Source organism: Pteropus vampyrus, unplaced genomic scaffold (genome assembly GCF_000151845.1).
Source record: "Pteropus vampyrus isolate Shadow unplaced genomic scaffold, Pvam_2.0 Scaffold24, whole genome shotgun sequence".
In the NCBI taxonomy this organism is placed as follows: Eukaryota; Metazoa; Chordata; class Mammalia; order Chiroptera; family Pteropodidae; genus Pteropus; species Pteropus vampyrus.
In genome coordinates, this window is record NW_011888805.1 from 11,506,946 (window position 1) to 11,528,672 (window position 21,727).

Below are 21,727 nucleotides of genomic sequence, written 5' to 3' on the forward strand. Positions count from 1 at the left end.
GTCCTCTGGGTTTTTTGTTTGTTCGTTTGTTTTTAATTCTGTGACCCTGTCACACTGGATCTGTTTCATCACAGTGCAAAGCCGGGAGTGAGAAGGTCAACTCAATGCTATTTCAGTGAAAGGAGAATCGTTATATCATGTTATTCCATTGACCATCGGTTCAATCTCAATGCCAATCTGTGGCCTTGTAGAGTCACAACTTCTGTTCAGCAAGCTCCTCTTTGTGAGTTACACAGTTTTTTTTTCAGGGACCAGCCATGGGCAAAATGATTGATTTTTGCTTTTCCAAGCTTCTCCAGACTTATATTCACAAAGTTGCCCCCAGTTTCTTTTTGCTATCTAAATGTCCTATATCCAAAAAACTTTATTCTCCTCCCCAAAACATCACAAATGCATCCTCATACTTAGAAATAAATACCCGAGCCAGTCTAGAACTGGTTTCTTACCTTAGAGTGATGGATGAGCTTCAGAAAACTTTGCATCTCCTGAAACTGTGTGACAGTTCTTTTCCTGGGGCCCATACTTTTCATTAGAGTCTTCAAGGCATTCAGAACATGGGATAAAAATATTAGACTGTAAGCTTCATGATGAGGGCCACTGTGCCTGCTTCTGGGCAGCGTTTAACTTTAATGCCCAGGATAGTGGCTGGGATGGAGCAGGTATGCGAAAAATACTGAATGATTTTCTCCAAAGGGTGTATTTTATTTTATTTTATTTATTTTTTTAAATGCCTACAGCACCTGGTCTTCCTAGGTGGTCTCCCATCCAAGTACTAACAAGGACCAACCCTGCTTAGCTTCCAAGATCAGACGGGATTGAGCTTGTTCAGGGTGGCATGGCCATAGACCAAAGGGTGTATTTTTTAAAAATAAATATTTTAGCAGAAAACAAAGATTTAGGTCAAAGAGTTAAAGCTTCTGAAGACAGAAAGATGAGTGGAATGAGCTATATCTTTATTTACCTAACTCAAATAATTTATATGACCTTTGGAACTTTCATTTCTTTTACCCATAAATTATGTAAATGGAAATAATAATGCCTTGCAAAATAATTTTTTGTCAATGTAGAATGAAAAACATTTTAAAATAATTATTTTTATGATCATTATAATTGTAATTATTTCTCTCACAGTAATTCCTAGAGAAAATGGCTTAGAAATATATATATATTTATCCCTTATGGTAGGGGCTCAGAAGTGCAATGTGATCTATCTATGGGGTGTGCTTTCCAATCTTGTCATTGTCCCCTGTGTCATTCTTGGCAGGGTGAAATCTGCCTCTGCACCAGCAGGATCTTTGTCTAGAAGAGCATCTATAGTGAATTTTTAAAAAGGTTTGTAAAAGCTTCCAGAATGTGGAAAGTTGGTGTTCCCTCCGACCCATCAGCCAGCATGGGAGCTCTGATAAGTTCAAGCTCATTTGGAGAAAGTAAGTGAATTTCTGCAATGGAAGTTACAGAAAGACTTCTTATTTGGAGGGAAGCCCAGTGCAAGGCATAACTCACATCCATGGTTTAAAATATTGTTAATTGCTACCCTATTTTTGAAATATTATGACACATGGAAAATTGTCTCCGAATATAGAGTCTAAAAATGTTGGATATGAATACATAAATGTAGTCCAGGTTAAAGCAACATCTACATGAAATGAATAAATTTGGGAAATCGGCATAGGAGATAACCACCAGAAGGGTGAGAAAGACAAATTTCAAAACATAAAGGCCACTTAATAGAATGATGTAGATTAAAAGTGGCAAGAATTTCTGTAGGCAAATGTTCCCAGCAGAGGGTTCTGCCTCTGGCTTACTACAGGTGTCATTTCAAAAGTGCCAGCACAAACAATCCAAATTACATGATTCTCAGTTGGTGGCATGACTAGCGGTGGCCTCCATGGGAGAAGCCATTGATGATCTCTGGGTCTTTAAGGTCATTTTAATTTATTACCTGATATGGCTCTTCCCAAAATAAGTCATAGATTTTGGTACTAGAAAAATCTTGTTTTCAGCTGCAGTGACTAATGCCCACTGAGAAATATGCCTCCATCAGTCAGTCAAAAAGGGGCAGACCCTTTACTTAAGTTTGTAGAAATCTCTGACACTGTACGGATTCATCAGACTTACCACGTTTTAATTATATCATATTTAATTGTATTATATTTCCACCATCTTCATCAACAGCAACAACAGCCTCTGATGTTCAGAAGACTTACTGCATACCAGGCATTATGCTAAATATTTTATGTATCTTATTTAATCCTATGAATACGTAGCAGTATTAATCCTATTTTTCAGATGAGGAAACTGAGGCACAGAATATGTAAAATCTCTTCAGCTAATGAGTAATTTGAACAGTTGGGCTCCCCGGCCCACTCTTCTGTCTGCTCTGATTTTAGGTACAAAACTACTAGATACTATTCTTTGCTCTCTCCTCTTTAAAAAAAAAAAAAGTTTTATAATAACAATTCATTTTATAACATATTACCAATCACAAGGTTTTTTTCATATTTTACTGAAAATCTCAGTTCCTGAGCTATTATTGGAGATATTCTATCATCCAGTGATATTTTCTCTAGAAAATAAATTCAGTTTGAGACATCTTACGCATTGCATATTTTGATAAGTTCACGATTTGAAAACTGACACTTCCCTTCATATTTGATTATCCCAAGAGCTTCTAAGAGATAATCATGTAATTCCAGTTAAATGCAATAATCTAAAGCCAGAGCATGAGCATGCCTTGCACTGCTGGAATCACTGACAGGTCTCGAAACTGCCTCCAGAAGAAGCCTCTGGAGACCTTTGTCTCAGCTTCCTTTATTCACACAGGATACGACCTTTGGCATCTTTTAGTTAATGTGGATGAGTTGTTTCAAAAGGAGCAAGAGGCTAAGGTGAAAGAGAAGTCCAGACCTATTTCAGTTTCTACCCACAAACTCAACTAGAGTTTTTCTGGGAAAGCTTGAGATCATTGTCCCTGCTAGGGGAGGAGGCGTAGCAGAGGGGAGCATAAAGCTGTACCAAATGTTCTATTTTTAAAAAGTCTTCGACTTCATGGCTTACTAAGTGTTCTACAAATTGAAGCAAACAATAATAAAATCACATTACCTCTTTTATTTTTACATGGCAAATGTATAGCTCTGTATTGACTATAGTTCTATAGCGGAGTGCTAACTAATCTAATACTGGAGCAGAATGCTCAGATGATAAATGATAAGCAGGAATCCAAAATGTTGTTTCAAAATTTATCCCGCCTTTGATGTACTACTTGTCTGTTTTTCTATATTTCTGAGTTTAGGGATTATTTTTCTACTTCTTCCATTTTTCTATAACCCTCAGGGTTAGAACATGTATCATTGTGACTTCAACAACATTTCCATATAAATGTATGCATCATTATTATAATGAGTCATTTCTAAAGCCATTATTAATAAATATCTGTCATTATCTCTGAGTCACTGTGTTAACATTACATAATTTATTTCTCTTCACAGTTAGTTATACTATATTACCTAAATATATTTTCAGAATATAATTAGTAATGAGATTAGAAGTTAGAAATTACTTGTTCTGGAAGCTCAGATATTTGAAAGGCATTGTGACCATTCAACTTACCACTTTCTACAGTACACAGCCACCCCCCCAAGGGAGAAAATATTCTTTAGTGTATTTAACTATTGAATATGCCTGAGTGTGAAATCTACTTTTCCTGTTTATTAGTTGTATGAAATGTTTACCTTTTCTGAGAATCGATTTTACCATCAGCAAGTAGAGAATGATAACACATGGCTAACAGAGTTTTAAGTGAGAATGTATGAACAGCAGCCTTCTAGGTGCCTGGTACTTACACATTGAATAAGTTACTCTCTCCTTTTCCATATGCATGCTGAATGCCCAAGTGATGAGTAGAGCACTTTTGCCCCTCAGGCTTAGCAGCTGAGTGATAAGATAAGCGGCCTCAAATTTCTTGGCAATGACCTTATACATCTTTCCTAGATGACTTGAAAATATTGACTTCTGTGTTGCTTTGTGCGAAGCCCAGCGGTAAGATGTTGCTAATCATGGTTTTTACCCACCCAGGTTAGAAGTTACATCAAGAAAGCTCGTGCTGAAGGAGCCCAAATTCTGTGTGGTGAGGGAGTGGATAAGTTAAGTCTTCTCCCAAGGAATCAGGCAGGCTACTTTATGCTTCCCACCATGATAACAGCTGTTAAGGACAAATCCTGTTGCATGAAGGAAGAGATATTTGGTCCAATGACGTGTGTCATTGGTGGACAGGTAGATCAAAGTCTCAATTCATCGCACATGCCTGGCTATACACAGAAGGTGCTCAAAATGAGTTCTGGGAATGGAATCAGGTCTTCCTGGGGGCTCTGGGGTATTTGTTGCATGGTATATGGTATATGCATGGTTGGGTAGGGAGGGGAAAAGTTAATCTTTATAATTTTGCATAGGATTTTGGATATGTTGGCTCTTTTACAAATGTTGAAAAATATAAGCCCCTCTGAGGTCAAGTGATGGTGTCAAATCATTCCTGCTTCCTAGCCTCTATCTTCCTTTCTCTCTCTTTCCCTCATCTCCCTTCTTCCCCAGCCGCGGTTCCATGGCCTTGATCATTTAAGTCTAGGACCAGTTCTGAGTGTCAGCAGGAAGAATTTCAGCAGCTTCAGTCTTTCAGAATCTTCATCTTCATTCTTGTAATTGGTCTGGCCCAAGCTCATTCTTATTTTTCAGACCTAAGTTATATCTTGATTCCATATTCTGGCAACTGAGCCTCATTGCTCCCTGTGTCTGGATACTCATCTCCCAGCACACTTGTTTTCTGTCTAGGAGACTGTTCTCTCTGGGACTTGGAGCCAGCCCTGCTCTTGTCACTTCTCGTCCGAACTCTGGCTCCCGCCTTGTGGAAGGGCCTGCTTCCTGCTGACAGACATTCTGGATGCCATTTACTGACTCCTGTGTCTTTTTGGACATCTAGAAGCTCTGTGTGGGCTCACAAGGCAGTCCGACTAATGCATATTTGACCAAATGCTATTCTCCCCGACCCTAACACTATCCCGGTTCTCAGTTATCAAAACCAGTGGCGATAACGTCTTAGCACTCCAGTTGGAACTTTCTTCATTTTTTTCTAGTCCATCCATGTGGGCGAGTATAGTTCCAGTCCCACATCAGGTAAAAGTGCCAATTTGGCCTATCCCTACACCAGGACAGAGGCCTGCCAGAGCGGTTCCTCCATAGCTGTGGGGTTGCGGGGCCCCTGCCATGCTGTGCTTAGAATCGAAATGAAGAAAAGTAGGGGGAACAGTCACAAGAGTTTCAATTATATTTGTAAAGTTTTATTTCTAAGCTGGATGATGGGCATTTGGGTGTTCACTGCTTCATAAGCAGGAAATATTTGTATAGTATGTTTTTCTTTTAATTAAAAATATGAGTAATCAATCAAGGATATGAGTAATCAATCAAAAATATGAGTAATCAATCAATATTTGATAAAAGAGAAGTACCAAAATGTGTGAAAGAGCAACTAAACATGCGAAAAGCAGATAAAGAAGACATTAAAAATTGATTTACAAATGAACACTCTATCCTCTCAAATCTCTCTTGTGTTCATGCGTAAGAATAGGCTACTATGAAAAAAGAGCAAGCAAAGAATGTGAAAGAGGCCTTGAAAATTTGAAAATTGTTTTCACAAATAAATTTTAAAAATCAATAGAACTGCAACATTGATATGGATGAAAACTAAAACAGTGATCTGGAAGATAAAGTTGAGAAAAAAGCTCAGCATGTAGAAGATTACAGAAAGGAAAAATATCAGAAAGAAGCTGAGATGGAGGATAAACCTAGAAAGCTATTAATACGTAACTAATCCAAGGTGATAGAACAAAGATGAATAATCAAATAAATAATAAAAGATAATTTCCCTAAGCTAAGAAATTTTCATATGGAAAATATGTACCATGTGCCAAGAACTATTCTGTTGAAATTTAAAAATTTCTAGCATAAAGCTTGCAGAGAGAATTAACAGGATACCTACCCGCCCCCCCAAAAAAGCATAAGATTGTCATCGCACTTTGCATTAATAATATTGGTGCTAGAAGACAATATTTGCATTAATAATATTGGTGCTAGAAGGGCAAGATTTAAAGTTCCAAGGGAAAATTATTTTGAACCTAAGTTTCATAGCCAGCAAACTGTTACTCAAGAATTAAGGCAAAGTAATATATCTAATGATTCAGAAATTTTCTTCTATTTACTCTTCCTGATATGACTTGGGAACATAATGCAGGAAAAGGAAAAATAAAATCAACAAACAGAAAAACTGCCTCAGGAATAAAATGAAAACAAATTTCAAGTTGTTAGCTGTAAAACAAGTCTAGAAGGCAATTGGGCCAAATTAGGACAGAAAAGACAGGAGGTGGTGATTAAAGAACATTGATTTTTAAAAATATGTGTAATAATCTGGAAAATCTTATACATAAAAAGAAATGTGTATGTTTACTCTATTAGAATAAAGGAAGCAAAAAACTATTCAGAAGTCACGACAAGATGAAGCAAACTGAAATGTGACATGACTTGGCAAATTAGAAGGGTCATAAGTAGAGGTAGTCCATTTTTCCTTCATTTCTTGGGTGAATATTTTTGGTAACATAAAATCACATTTCTGCAATTAGTATTTATATCATCTTAATATTTTGAATGTGTCTTACCGGTTTTCAATTTTTAAAGTCAAGCTATAGACAAAGTACAGAAAACTAACTTAAAGTTATAGAACAGAGTGCAAGCCAGGATAATGATATTAATCAGCTGACAATTTGGGGAGGAAAGACTGGGGGTCAAAGCTACAGGCTGTGAACTACTTTCCTCATCTTAAAGAATAGGGAGCAGGTCAATAATGTCAGAAGCTGATGATTCAAGAAATAGGGATTTGTGCATGTTATTTAAAGTTATGCATGTAACCATTAGATATCTTAAAATTAGAGGTTTCAAAATGTCAATGTAACTCATAAGAATTGGAAGGTGAAATGCAGATGGGCTGCGAGGTAGGGAAGGTAAGTTCACATGCCTTCATGGTAGAAACTGACAAACACTACTAGAAGTTGATAAGGCCGGAAACAGGCACACATAGGTTAGTTCTGTAGTACAGAAGAATTAAAACCAGAATTATTTAAAAATAGTTCCTTCTGGGAAGTAGCACCAAGGATGAGGGAAGGGCATTTAGCATAACATAGAGACTTTTATTTGAATCATTCCATATATTTTAAGTTTATTCTGTCAACATGTTATGAACAGCCTTTTATAAATAATAATATCTGTATTTTAAAACCTTCCTAGTGAGGTTTGGGGAAGGATGGGGAATGCGGAAGGATGTGCTGCATGTTATCTGAGGGTATTCTAGGTCTATAGCACTCTGGCCCCTGATTGCCTTGGGAGATTTGCAATCACCTATTGTTTTAGGAGACCCAGCCTGCCTGATGGGAGAGAATCTGGGAAACCTGCCCCAGGTCTGGTCGTCGTAGGAAGAGGATGCCCTCCAGTGCCCTGAGCGCTGCTGGTCTGCTTAGCAGGAGGTCTTAGAGAGGCTGATCCCAAGAGAATCCTCCTCCCACCGTGCCTATTCTTCCCTTTCTGCCTGCACAGGGAGTGTGAGAGGCCGGCAGGTCCAGGATAATTTCATCCATATTGAATATTCCCCTACAGCTGAGACCTGACTTTCAAAAGAAAGCTCCAAAGATGTGGTCCTTCTTAGCTTTAAATTTGCTTATCTCCTGGGAATTTCTAGTGTCCTTTTCTTGGAGGTGCCTGCAGCTGCCCATGACCCCATTAATGATGGGTGAATCCACCCTCAGGATATCCCAGGGGCAAGTCTCTCACTTCAGGCTTTGCAGGTGAAGGCTTCAGGGTATAGTTTTAGGGAGACACTTGGTTCATGGGTGTCTATAGCAAGCCTTCTGGAATGTGTCCCAGTGTTCATCAGCCTAATAGTCCTGAGCATTTACATTGTCACTCTCTGAGGCCACATCTGTCAGCACCCCAGTCAATGCTGACTCACCCAGGGCCTGTGCAAACTATTGGCATCACTATCTCGAGACTTCTGCCAAACATATGATAGGCAGCTCTTCTGGGAAGAGTCGTATTTCCGAAAGCAGCTGGCCATTCATCAAGCTTCGGGAATTTGCCTAATCTTGTCTGTTGGCTGAAAATATGCCATCTCTGGGCTCTGATTATGCTTTCCCATCGCACACTGCATTGCATTCCTCATCCACATCCCTCAGTCCAATCTTATTTCAGGAGATATCATTATACTCCAACCTCATCTCAAAATTACCATTCCAGTGTGACTCAACAATTTCCAGCAAAGCACTGAAACCTGTCCCTGGATTATTAAGGGGCTGGTGGAGTCATTGAATCATAACAAGGCAGAGTTGCCATGGGTCTTGAGAGCACCCCGTGTAGATCTCTCCCCTGCTCCCAAATGGACAACTGAGGCACAAAGAGGTCAACTGGCTTGTCATAGATCTTTCAGCAAATAATGTCTCTAAGTGGGACTGTAGGTCCAGAAATATACAAGCATCACAGAGGTAGAGGTATTCTAAGGACAATGAACAATAATTGCAAATTCTGGAGTTTCCTCCTACAGAGAGTTAGCAGCTGGCCTCTGTCTCCACTGAGGAAAAAATATGGGGGAAAACAGATTCTTAATTACAGTTTGAGTTTAGATGAAAAATTAGAAGTACTTCATTTATTTATCAGTATCAGTGTTTTTTGTACGTCATCCTCTTTCCAGAAACCTCTCTTCTGTATATAGAATACACTCATAGAAGTGTTCTATTTTAATATTTTAAACTCAGAAATAGTAACTGGTGGAAGAGGGTGGACACCCCTTTTTCGGAGGATTCTAAGCATGGTGGTGCTCCTGTTGGGGTGGGTGGGCTGCTGGGGGTGGTGTGAGCAAAGCTGTCTCTGATTCTCTGTCGTTTCTGTGACAGCACGAGCTGTGGGGCCTCGACAGCACCAGCTGCCTGTGTGGGAGCAGACTCCTGCGCCCCCATAAAATGCTATCGCAGGAACATCTCATCATGGTGTCCACATATCAGATCTCAAGCTCTGCCGCTGAGAGATAAGCAGCGAGAGCGCCCGAATGTCTTAATAGGAGAAATCTGATTTTCATGCAACAGCCTTGAGAAATCATAGCATGTGAGAATCATCAAGATAAGTTAAAACTTGAGTATCAGCATATTTATCTCTCCTGGGCTATTTAAACTATTTCTTTAATGTTCCAGAGAGCAAAATATATGCTTCTGGAGTCCTTTCTGCATTCATTTTAGGTTATCATCAGGGAAATGCACTCTCCCGCTTCATAGTAATGTCACCAGAAAGCAGTTCTGAGGGGTTATTTATAACTCTATGAGATCCAACTGCCGCTGGCCTGGACCTAGGCTGAGATAGTGGTCTGTCATCAGACTGAGTTCCTGGTAGATGCCATATAAAGTGCTTACTGAAGCATTTACTGTGAGCTGAGATGACTAAACTCTCTTCTTCTGCTCCTTCCTCCGATATCCTAAATAAAGGGAGAGAGTTCACATCTCCTGGACGGTATTTACAGATAACGTACTGCACCCTTTCCTCAGGATGTATTTAGTGCATCCTAATCTTGAGACTAACTCCATGAACTTTAAGATTAGAAATAATTAGACAAGAAAATTCCTTCTCTTGATTTCTCATAACTGTCAAAAATGATAAGTAGTGGAAAAATTGCTTCAGGTCAGTCTCCTCACTCTCCCTGAACCTCTGCACCGTATTGTTTATAGAAAGAATATAACATCCTGTGGCATGATGAGGTGAGCACTGCTGCTTCTGCTTTGTGATATTGTAAGCAGAGGGCCAGATAGCTGCAGAAACCTAAATCAATGCAATGATTACCTGGCACTGTTCAACACATTCTTGCTCCCATTCGCCTCCCCTTGGCTGCAGAAAGCATCTCCTTCTGTCTTGGCTAACCCATTTTGTAAAAAATGATTTAAATCTTGGCAGAAATAGTTTTCATGTCTTATTTTGATTGTCTTAGAGGTCAACCATACAGAATGCAACATTTAATTTTCAAGCCCTGAAGGATCTTAAGGTGGCCCAGACCTGTTTTTCCTTTTTTAATGATTTATATATTTTGGAACATATATGAGTCATCTCTATGCTTCCCAGGCAGTGCTCTGAAAATCGGTCCCAGCACTCTCCCATCTTCCATAGAATACGGTCTCCTTAAAGTCAGGGAATGTTTTGCATATTAGATGCATGCCAGCATTTCTTTTATCTCTACGGATTCTAGATCAGAGCCTTTGATGGACTGAATAAAAGTTTGCTGTACTGAATTTAATAAAAATAAAAATCACTATATGGCTATATGAACTGTCTTGTGTCCTGAAGAAATAACACACTTGCTTACAATGAGGCTGCAACCAAATTGTAATAATTATGCTAGTCTTTACTGATTTCTGAGTAGGCCCATTCATCCCAGAAACAAGAATACAGGAGCCAGGAGTCCTGAATCATTAGACAATGCTAGACCTGATGCCAGGTGCTTGTTTCTCTGTCAAGAGTTGTGGGTCAGGTGGTGGGGAATGAAGCCAGAGCCTCAGACCTCTGCTCAAGCAGGTGTGGCCTGCTTTAGCCGATTGTTCCAACGCATTGTATTCAGAGTTCATTAAATGTGACCCCTTGAGCACCACTCCCCAGGGGCCTATGCTTCATTGTGTGACTGAAAGGCAATGGTTGTGTCATGTCGCCACTGCATTATAACTCCTAAAGTGAATAGCAGAATTTTTGTAATTCTCTTCAAAGTACGCACATGGGCTTTGAAGCAGAAACACACACACACACACACACACACACACACACACACCCCAAAACAAATCAAAAAACACTTTGTAGTAGACAACCTAAGAGAGTAGATATCAATAAATTAATCTAATAAGAAAAAAGTCAGATGAGGAACATGAACTCACAATTTTGTAGAAATTTAAAATCAGAAAAGTACTGACTCAAGTGGATTAAACTCATTAAAGCAATTAATTTATATTTTATCAAATGAAATCTTCTAGTAGGACAGTCTGGCCATTTAACGAGGAGGTGACATTATGGGCCAGAAAAGTTCCTAGGGCCAGAACATAGGCATGTCATCCACGACTTCTACTTTTAGCTCCTAAAAATCCTGAAACCATTGTTTCCTTTTCTTTTTTCTTTTTTTTAAGTTTATTCCACATTAGTTCTGTTACCATGGCAAATGTAAGGTTTTTGACTTTAATCCATACCCAAGAAACAGAAATGAGATGCACATGCTCTTCATCTAATTTCTGTAGGAGAGGAAAAGCTTTTTCTCTAACTTCATGAGATTCTGGGCCTGAGGCATGTCAATTAAACTGAAAACAAAAACAAAAACAAAAACAAAAACAGATAACAAGAGAAAAGACACAAAAATTTTATTTTCAATTTTACCTGCACAGGGCTCCACAGAAAAGAAATTAAACTCAAATAAGCAGTTAGTCTTGGGAACTTTATATACCATTTTAACAAGGGACAATAAACTGTGGAGAAGTTATTAGACAAGGGGAGTTATTAGGAAAGGGGATTTGGGTTTCTAGGGATGGTAAATTGTGTTAAGGTCAATATATGAAAAAAAAAACAATGATAGATAAGGGTTATTTAGTAAGGTTTATTTATGCAGACTTATTTGGATGCTGCCTCTGTTTCTGGAGGTTTGGGCTGTTTTCCTCTTCCTGGTCTGGGAGAAGGCTGGGGACATCTTCACAAAGGGAATTTATGTTCTACTTTTACATGAATAAGAAGAAAGCAGAGGGCCCTTTGTGTGTCTGCTTTTTCTCAATTGCTTTCAGCTCAAAATAATCTTCATGCCTAAGTGGTGTATTTTGGGGTGGCACATTCCTATCTCCTTCATTTCATATATTTCTCACCTCTTAAAAAAATCCACTGTGGTCTCAGTGAAAGAGTATTTGGATGTTGTGCTTGGGTGAGTATATTCTGGGAGAAAAACATGCTCAGTTGGAGGGCAAGTAAGGCAGATGATTTGTGTAATAGGGGTTTACGAACCATGGGAGAGTACTCAAGACCCAGGTATTCAGAAAGCAGCGAATGAACGAGGATGAAGTGTGGATGCTAGAACAAATTCCTCACTGCTGGATTCTGGGCTTATTCTAAGAAAGGAAATAAAGAAGGTGAGTTCCAGTGGGTAGTCATTGTTTTAAGAAAATCTATGGAAAAGTTGTTGAAAAAGGACTCCACCAAGTCTAATTTTTATTACATGACTGTGAGAAAGTGGACAGGAAGTTCAGGTCATGAGTGCAGGATAGAAGTAGACATTTTTTTTTTTTTTCAGAGTTTTTGTATCTGAAAGAAATCTTTAGAGTAATAACTTAGAGATTTCATCAAGGATCTAATTTTCATGTGTTCTACTTTCAATATTCATTGAGAAGACGTATTTTTAAATGCCCATTGCATTTATAGAATCGTATATTGAAGCACAAAAGAAAAAGCAGAATCTGAGTCTATCGATTCACAGAGTTTTAAGTGAGGGAGAATAAAATTTTTTTAAAAAGATGGCTAAAAAATAGAAGCAAAATTAAATAATGCCGACTCCTATAAATAAATAAATAAAATATAAAGCAAGGAGGAAATTATCATAAAGTATTATTTTCCTCATGGGAAAGCATCAGGAAGTTCCAAAAAAGCACAGGGTTTAGTTGGCTGGTGGGAAAGAGGCAGGCTGGAATTCTAGAAAAGGAAAAGTATTTACAAGCATAGAGACAGTTTTCATAAAACATTTTTGTGATTATCTGATCCTTGTCTGGAGGATAACTCCATTCTTCAGGAATCAGTGAATTTACTGCACTTGTAAAAGAGAATTGCTTCTACACATTTTTTTTTTAAATCTCTTTGCCTAACCCGAGGTGATTGTGATTGAATTGTGTCGTTTGTTTCTTTTAAGAAGCCAAGCACAAGGAGGCAGAGTAACTGAAGTGATATGCTCTGGTCCTGGGAGTCTGCTTGATTTGGGGACACTCCCTGTCTTCCGTGGAGCTCTTAGGTTCACGATGAATTTCACTGGCTCCTTTCCTTTCTTTTCCTCCAGGAATTTCTGCTCTACTCTTAACCTCTCTCAGCCTGTTAAATACTTATTTTATGGTGTGGAGTTTTCTCATTCGGGTATTTATTCTTGACCTGATGTTTTTAACTAAACATAGCTTTCCTGGATTAAATAATCACGTTCCTGAACGCATATGTTTTGTAAGAAAAATTTCCTTTCTTTTAAAAACTTCTCAAGTCCTTTATAGCCTAAATTCAAAACTGTTACATTTCTCTAGCAGGGTTTACCTTCAAAATGTCAAGGCAGGATTTTAAAATGCAAGTATTTCGATAGCTACCACCCATTATTTGAGCCGTGAAACGATGTGCGTGTCTGAACTGGCCAGATGTATGGGTACACGATGCCTGCTAAATCCCACTTGATCTTCCTCTGTCATTGCAGACCCGCTTGGCCCTCAGTGGTCTCTCTGCCTTCTGGTGGATGGAAAGCATCAACACTGACAGGCTGCCTGGGAGGGTCCTTGGTCCACTCAGTGGGGTTAAGTTACCAGGGTTTAGACACTGCTGATATAGCTAGAAAGCAGCTTTAAGGTAATGGGAAAACAGAATCTTGGGTTGGACTACTTATTCCCAGCCCCGAACCCTCCTCACGGGGAATGACATCAATGAACTGATTCCGGCAATGGCACGGGCACTGGGCCCCCAGCCTCCACCGTTTGCATCCACAGCTTCATTGTGTGTTGCACTCTTGGTGACATCTACCTACCGAAGTTGAGGCGGTGAAGGTGATCGTTTAAAACAGACATTGTTAAATTGTTCTGTAGAACCAGACAGAGGGCCTGCAGTCATAGCTCTGGCGGCGTGTGTGATGCCCGTGTGGACACCTCAGCCACGCGTGGGGCTCTGGGCGGCCTCGTGCTTTCTCCCATTTCACTTCCCCTTCCCTCTTCCTCGTCCTCCCTTTCCTTCTCCCTTTTTTCGTTTTTGTTATGTTTTACGTAGCAATTTGATTAGTGTGCTGTTCCCTGGATTTTTATTTTTTTTAGATCTATCTGCATCATCAACATTCTCCACCCGTCCAGCTCCCTCACCCTCAGGTGTTTCTCAGATACTGTCAGAACAGCCTGTACTCAGAGCTCCTGTCGAGGGCTCCCTGGCGTCCTGTTCACGCATTTCTGTCACCGAGGACTGTGACGGAGTGTTAAGGTTATGGGGCTTTGTATCAGGTTACAGATTCTGAGACACAATGTGAGGTGGCGTGACAGCTCGTGTTCTCTGGCGCGTTTTCCGAGCTTGGCCTTTTTTGCAGTCTGTGCAGTTTTCAAGGAAATGGCTGAGTGGTTTCGTTCTGGTCAGAAGGCAGGGAATGAGGACATACGGGGAGACACTCATCTTATCGTCTCTTCAAATTGTGTCAAGGAGCAGGAACACAGAAAAAGAAAAGTCCAGCCTGCCTAGTCATCATTAGCATTGACCTGGCACATGAGCTAATGCTCGCTGAGATGCCTCCACAATGATTGTAAGATGGCTGGGAAACATGGGCTGCGTTTGAGCTGGGTGTTTCCCCTTCACAGAGCTGCTCCATAGTGGGAAAAAATGGATGCTTTTCATTTCCCTACTGCTTTGAGCACCCTGGGGTGGGAAAGCAGGGCTTGATTGCTGAACAGAGAAACTGCAGCCATCTACAGATGGCTTTCCCCACATGCCCTGGCTGACCTCAGTGGAGGGAAGTGGGTGAGATCCAGTCAGATCTATTTGTATACCCTAATCCAATCCTCACGGATCCTGGACACTTGGTCTGTGGCTCGTGGTCTTTGTCAGTCTGTAGCCAGCCTATGTTTCACTGGGCTGAAGACGGCTTCATAACAGATGTTTACTGACCCGCCGAGGAAATACACATGGAGACATGGAGGATGACCGTGCTCCTCAAGTAATAAGAATAAAATCCCTCTCTAATCACAAATTACTTTACACATCTGCATCAGAGTGCATGGTCCCAGTTAATGTAGCTGGTTTTATTTGCTACTTATAGGACTTGGGTGGAGTGTGAAGAGACCCGGACCAGACAATAAGGAGAGCTGGCTCTGCTCTGGTTCAGCCCAGGGTCTGGTCTGATCGGGGTGTGGCCTGGTTAATTGTAGAAGACTAGTGAGGGCCAGGGCCCTGCGCTGGGTGTCCCCAAAGGGGTGGGGCAGGCACCGCAGGTGCAGAACTGAGGTAGGAAGTGAGAACAGAACCACAGCAATGACGGTCAGGTGGCGGTCACTGCAAACAGCTGGAAGCGGAAGGGCACCTGTCCTACGGGTCAGGCATTATAATGGGAAATACAGAACACAAAAGGTTCCCAAACTTTGACAAGCAGAGCACAGCCTCAGGAAATGTGGTTGTAGACATCAAGGCTTTGCTGGAATTCAGGGGCGGGGCTCTGATTCCCAGCAGGGAGATAGGAAAGAGCAAGGCAGAACTCCTTATGCTCAACAAAGATGCGAGCACCAGGAAGATTACTCAGAGAGGGAGCAGTCACTAGGTCTGCGACATGCTCATGAGAACTGATGCACAAGGTCAGGGTTAAACTAGCCACCACACTGACTCGAGCCCAGAACTCCGCTACTCCCTTCTTTCTCAGCCCACAGGATGCTCAGCCCAGCCAGGCTGAACCTGTTTATGAAGTTCAAGGGGATGATGTGCACTGAAGAAGGGAAGGAGGAGAAATGGGTTGCAGAAGTTGGTATGTAGCCCGAACCTGATGAATCTTAGTCTAACAGGGCTGTAGTGAGTTCAATATTAGATACTGTATTTTTATTCTATGTTGCTTGGGTTTTAAATTTAAGCATTTTCCAAAAGAAAATCCATGTAAAAACTATTAGACTAGGCAAAATAAAAATGAAATTCTGAACTTTCATGAGACAGAGACTCCAGGCCATCTTCAAACATAGAACTTTTGTCTGCGCTGTCTGTTCTTCTGCCAAAACCCTTCCTCCCTCAGACCCTACTAATCCCTTTAGGTAAATCCTACTTATTTGAAACTCATTTTAATCACCTTTTCTAGGGGAAGACTTTTTTGCATCCCTGACCAGGTGACATCCTTCTTCAAAGTTGCTCAGAGCACTTAGCTGAGTTAGAATTTTACAGTTTTGCCTGATTATTTAATTACTTCTGGTCCCTCTCACTAGAAGGTAAGCTTCAGAAGAGCTGAGAGCATTCTGTTCTATTTGTTGCTGGGTCCCTAGAACCTAGCCCAGTGCCTGATATATTTCAGGTGTTCAATAATTATTTGAGTGAGTGAATATGTTGAGAGAGATGGGACTTTTTGTTTTGTATGTGAAAACAAATACATGATCATTGGGATGTGGTATTTTAAGAACACAAGCCATCCTGTAAACACATTTCAAAGACTCCCCAAGGAATTTGGGGAGACCAGATTGGAGAGAGTTATAAGGCCTCTTAATACTGAGAAGTCCTTATTCGTTAGACTGATATATGACATAAAATAAGCAAAAATAAAGATTAGTAGGCAACACGCTTCTAATTTTCCTTCTCCCTACCCCGTATACTCTGTATCCTATCACCAAAAATATATATCGATAAATAATGTAAAATAAAGATTAAATACATTTAAGGGGAAAATAAGTCATGCCCACAGCTAGGATGGAGGTTGTGAAAGCGGAGTATTTCTCATTTGGTTTTAATGGATGTTAGAGTTCTTTGGTTTCCAGCAGCAGAATCAAACATTATTTAATTATTTCTGGTCCCTCTCACTAGAAAGTAAGCTTCAAAAGAGATGAGAGCATTCTGTTCTATCGAAGGGTAGGCTTAGGGATTAATAAGAACTGGAACATCTCTATCTCGCCAGAACTACTACTCAGCCTTGCCTGGGTATAGCTGTGTTTTTCTAAAAGCCTATTCCATTTTTATTCTGTTGCTTCGGTTTCAAATTCTAAGAGGGAACAGTCACTTGGATTGTCCCCAACCCAGAGCATATTAATACTTCTACCAGGCAGGAAAAGGTAATTTCTTAAAGGAAAATTGAGATGCTATTTCCCAAAGGAGGTGAGAGTTCAGGATGCCATTGACAGGTGAATGAATAAACAAAATATGGCATATACATTCAATGCAGTATTATTCAGCCTTAAAAATGATTGGAATTCTGATACATGCTACAATATGGATGACCCTTGAAAATATTATGCTAAGTGAAATAAGCCAAACTCGAAAGGGCAAATAGTGTATGATTCCACTTATACGAGGTCCCTAGAGGAGTCAAATTCATAGAGACAGAAAGTAGAATAGTGGTAACCAGGGTCTTGGGGGATGGGGTTGGGTTTGTTTAATGGGTACAGAGTTTTGGTTTGGGATGAAGGAAAGTTTCTGGTGATGGTGTTGATGGTTGTACAACAATGTAAATGTACTCAGTGCCACTGAACTATACACTTAAAAATGTTTAAAATGGTAAATTTTATGTTATATATATTCTACTATATATATTTTTTCAAGAGTGCAAGACAGGGAGAATCAGCATCAGTCAGTGTCCAAACAGGGAGAATTGAAGGTCATGGTCATTGGAAGGAGAGGCCACCTGGTCGCTTGGTGTGGTGGATTTGAAACCTGGATTCAAGGTCCATCCAGCTCCTCTGTGTATCTTTGACCAAGTCATCAAACCTCCCTGAACCTCTTTTCCACATTTGTGGATGATAATCTTGGCCTCTTTACCTACCTCATAGGAACTGAGTTATCCTATGAAAGTATTTTGTAAACTTACAAAATTCTACACAGATGAAGGCATTACTATCTGAGGAGAAGCCCATTGTAAATTCATATTTCAGTGACCTGGATGGCAAGTAGAGGCCACGACTGCCTTAGGTTAGTGTTCTGGAGGTGACTCTTCTAGGTGGACAGAAAGAGTTAGAATAAAATTAAGAGACAGGTATTCACATACATGCTACAAAATTTAAACGGGGCTGAATTACCCTACTGTGCTGCTATTCCATTAAGATTTTATGACCCTCAGCGGAAGGCTCAGAAATATCCATAACTTTAGCAAAGCAGCTGGTATTTCTAGCCGATTGTCTTTAAATGGCCTGCCAACAATGGAGCAGTTAATTAACATCCATAAAAATCAATATGGGGTGCCTGTTGGATATATAGGACCTATGTCTGGTACAGGGTTTTGGCAAATAAAAGAATGATTGATTCCAGGCAAAATTCCAAAGATTTTGAAACCTATGCTAACTGCTTATTTCTATGCTAACTGCTTATTTTCTACCATAAGATGTAAAATACAGCATTAAAGCAGGTTTCATTGCAAGATTCCTCTGATTCTGTCATCTGCCTGGATTGAACCCTCCAAAGAGGGCTCATTATTAGAGTTATGGCTTGATCAGTCTCAAAGGTTATTGGCAGAAATGCTAGTAGCTTTACACTTTAGGGTAGAATTCTCTGGTCACTTAGGGATGGCACTTGGCTTTTTCATTCCTGGCTTTGTGCCGGAGGTCCAGTTCTAATCACCTACTGAGTAAGGGCTTGGGGCCTCAACTTCACAGCTTTAGTCGTGAGGTATGTAACTCCTCCCAGCACACCTGAGAACTATCTGGCTTCAAAACCTTCTCATAACTATGTTCTTAAAGGTGGCGTTCTCAAGATGTTCTTTCATTTGAATTTGGCTGCGTTATACAGCATATTCCAGTATTTATATTCCAGTATTTATACTCATTCTACATGTTGGGGGTACAGAGGTATTTCCTATACATGTTCGATTACCATCTCAACGGAAAATGGAGCTAAAAATCAGTATTATTAAATTCTGACTAGTTTGTTGCTTAGACATCAGGGAACCAGGGAGCCAAGATGGTGCTCCCTTTATGGAGCTTAGTGTGTCCTTCTTGGGCTGGTGATTTCCTTGTGACTGGCCTGTGACCATTGCAGCCTTTTTGGACCGCACTCATTAGTAGGACTAGCCTTTTTAAGGCACTGAAATTATTGACCTATAATGATTTAAAGTGACATGATTTCCATGTATCCAGTAACAGACAAGGGTTGGGATTGAGGGGGGAAAGGCACTCTAGAGGGGAATCTATCATGAAAGAGTCAGAAAGAGAAGCAGAGAAGAAAGAATAAGAGTGAAGATGAAGAAAAGGGAAAGGAGGGGATAGTCTGAGAGAGAAAAGAATAGGAGAGAAAGAGGTGAGGGCAGGGAGAAGAGAATACTGCCTTCCTCTGCCCTGCTCTCGCTGGAAGGAGTGAGCTTCCTGGGCTACAGTTGGCAGCAGCCGGTAGCAGCTGAGCCTTGATTTGTCATTACCTCTGGAGGTGGCAGTTGGCAGGTGGCTGAGCCCTCAGGCATGTCCTCAGGCATGTCCCCTTTGAGGGTCAAACACACTCAAAGTCCAGCTCGGCCCCTGGAGCCTACTTTCGTTTGGCCTGAGAGAAGCTCATTTTCAGTGAGTACATCACCTGGGAAAGTGACCAGTTGCTCTTTTTCACAATTTCAAGACATTGACTTTAGGGCACGGCTGCTGTCACCACACATGCTTTCCTTTTTGAGCGGGATAGGGCCACGTTGGGGAAAAATTGCAGCCAGCCCAGGGGCTGTGTAGCAGGGAACATCATCCAATGTGCAAACATTTGTAATGAAAGGATTTTGACGGCGTTCTTGAATGTTTTTGAAGATCTGAAGATACAATCTCTCTGACTGACCTTCTGCATTCAAATGATCCAGTACACGAAATTAATGTGGGACCTCTAAATTGTGAGACTGATGAATTCCAATTGGTTTTCTCTTTAAATAGCAATGTCCGGTGTGTGATGCTATTTAGAAACTTCTAGCACCCATTCTATTTATAAAATGCTTTTATAAGCATAGGATTTAAAGGCTGAAAGAGGCTTTAGAAATGCTGTAATAAAAAGAGCGCTTTCAGTTCCAGTTCTTAAAACCAATTGTCTATGACCTAGAATAAACCACTTAACCTCTCTATGTCTGATTTCCCCCTGTTGTAAGATAAAATACTTGAAGGAACTGAGAGGTTACTTCAGTTCTTACATTGTTATGTGTCATTCTGTTATGTTGTTTCACAGTGAGAAACAGAGGCTCTAAGTGTCCGGCCTAGTTAGGCACCCGTTGCTGGCCCTGTCCCCACCTGCTGCTCTTCCTGGGGAGCCATGCTGTCTGGCTCACATGAAGGCCCAAAGAGCCAGAGCAGAACTACATCAGCTCAGAGAGTCAGCTCAAGATTGGGTGGGAAACAGATCGAGTGGGAAACAGATCGAGTACTCAGAACTCACTATGTTGGTTCTGAGTGCATTTCTGACGAGAGGCTAATGTCACTGCCACAGAGTAGGATCCCTTTCACCTTAGAGAATGAAGCCTTTCCAGTCTGAATATAGACACTTTTTAAATGAATTTGACATGTCTCAAGATTCACTCACTTATACCACCAGGATATTTTTGATCTCAGATTCTCCTTCTAGACACAGGGTGGACATATCCAAATAGATGGACCATGGGGTGGTGATTTACGATGCCAGACACTGACCTTGTTATTCATGCCATGCCCCAACCCCGATGCTGCTTCTTGTATGTTTTCTAATCCCAATAACACAGTTCGAGGAACTAGGATCTTACCCAGTGGCCCAAGCCAGGCTCATCTAGCTCATCTTTGATTCTTCCCTCTTCTTGACCACTCACACCAACTGGCCTCTGTATTAGCTTCCTACAGTTGTTTTAAAGTACCATGAAATGTATGACCGAAAGCAACAGACATTTATTCTCGTACAGATCTGGAGGCTAGATGTCCCACATCAAATGTTGGTAATGTTGCGATCTCTCTGAAGGCTCTTGGGGAAAATCTCTTCCATTCTTTTTCTTAGTTTCTAGTCATCTTGGCATGCATTGGTTGTAGATGCAATACTCCAATCTCTGTCTCTGTCACCACATGGCATTCTCCCCCATGTTTCTGTGTCTCTTCTCCTCTTCTTATAAGGACACAAGTCATATTGGATTTAGGACTCACCCTGAGTGGACCTTATCTTAACTTGATTACATCTGCAAAGACCTTATTTCCAAATGAAGTCACATTCATGGGTACTAACAGCTAGGGCTTCAATATATCTCCTTAAGGGATAAAGGTCAATGCATGACAATCTCTAAATTCTGTTAATTATACCTATTAACTATCTCTCAAGTCCATTTCTTCCTCTTCATCCTCACTACCATTCTCTTAAAAAACTCTTATCTGGATGCATTCGAAGCCTCCCAACAGTTCTGTTCCAGTCTTCCAACAACCTGGGGGAGATTATAGGTGTTTTTGTGTGTCTGCTTGTTTGCTTTCTTTTGTAAGATAGAGTGCTGGAAGTGGAATTATTGGATATCAAGGCGTATGTTTCTAACGTTTTGATAGATACTGGCAAATTTCCTCTCAAAAAGACATTCAAAATTGTAGCGCTATATGTGATGTCTGAGAGTGCCCTTTTCTATATAATCTTGCCAACACAAGATTTTATCAGTCTCTTTAATTTTTGCCAATCTGTCATCTCTTTAATTTTTGTCAATCTGTCAAATACCAGCGTTTTAATATTTTCATTTATGTTTTCCTCATCACCAGCGGCCTAGATCCCATATCATTGCTATGCTGAACGGTGGGCATGT

At 40.5% G+C, this 21,727-nt stretch overlaps 1 protein-coding gene and 1 pseudogene across 1 annotated transcript in view; one reads left to right on the plus strand and one right to left on the minus strand.

Annotated features, from left to right (window-relative positions):
- Positions 1-14,544, plus strand: part of ALDH8A1 (aldehyde dehydrogenase 8 family member A1) — a 25,986-nt gene extending 11,442 nt beyond the window's left edge. The window contains 6 exon segments of the mRNA XM_011356236.2: positions 1,265-1,408; positions 1,410-1,427; positions 4,075-4,272; positions 5,127-5,166; positions 14,133-14,312; positions 14,396-14,544. Of these exon segments, the coding sequence (XP_011354538.1) occupies positions 1,265-1,408; positions 1,410-1,427; positions 4,075-4,272; positions 5,127-5,166; positions 14,133-14,312; positions 14,396-14,544 (729 nt within the window).
- LOC111737211 lies at positions 729-847 on the minus strand (annotated as a pseudogene).
- Positions 14,545-21,727: the final 7,183 nt, after the last annotated feature.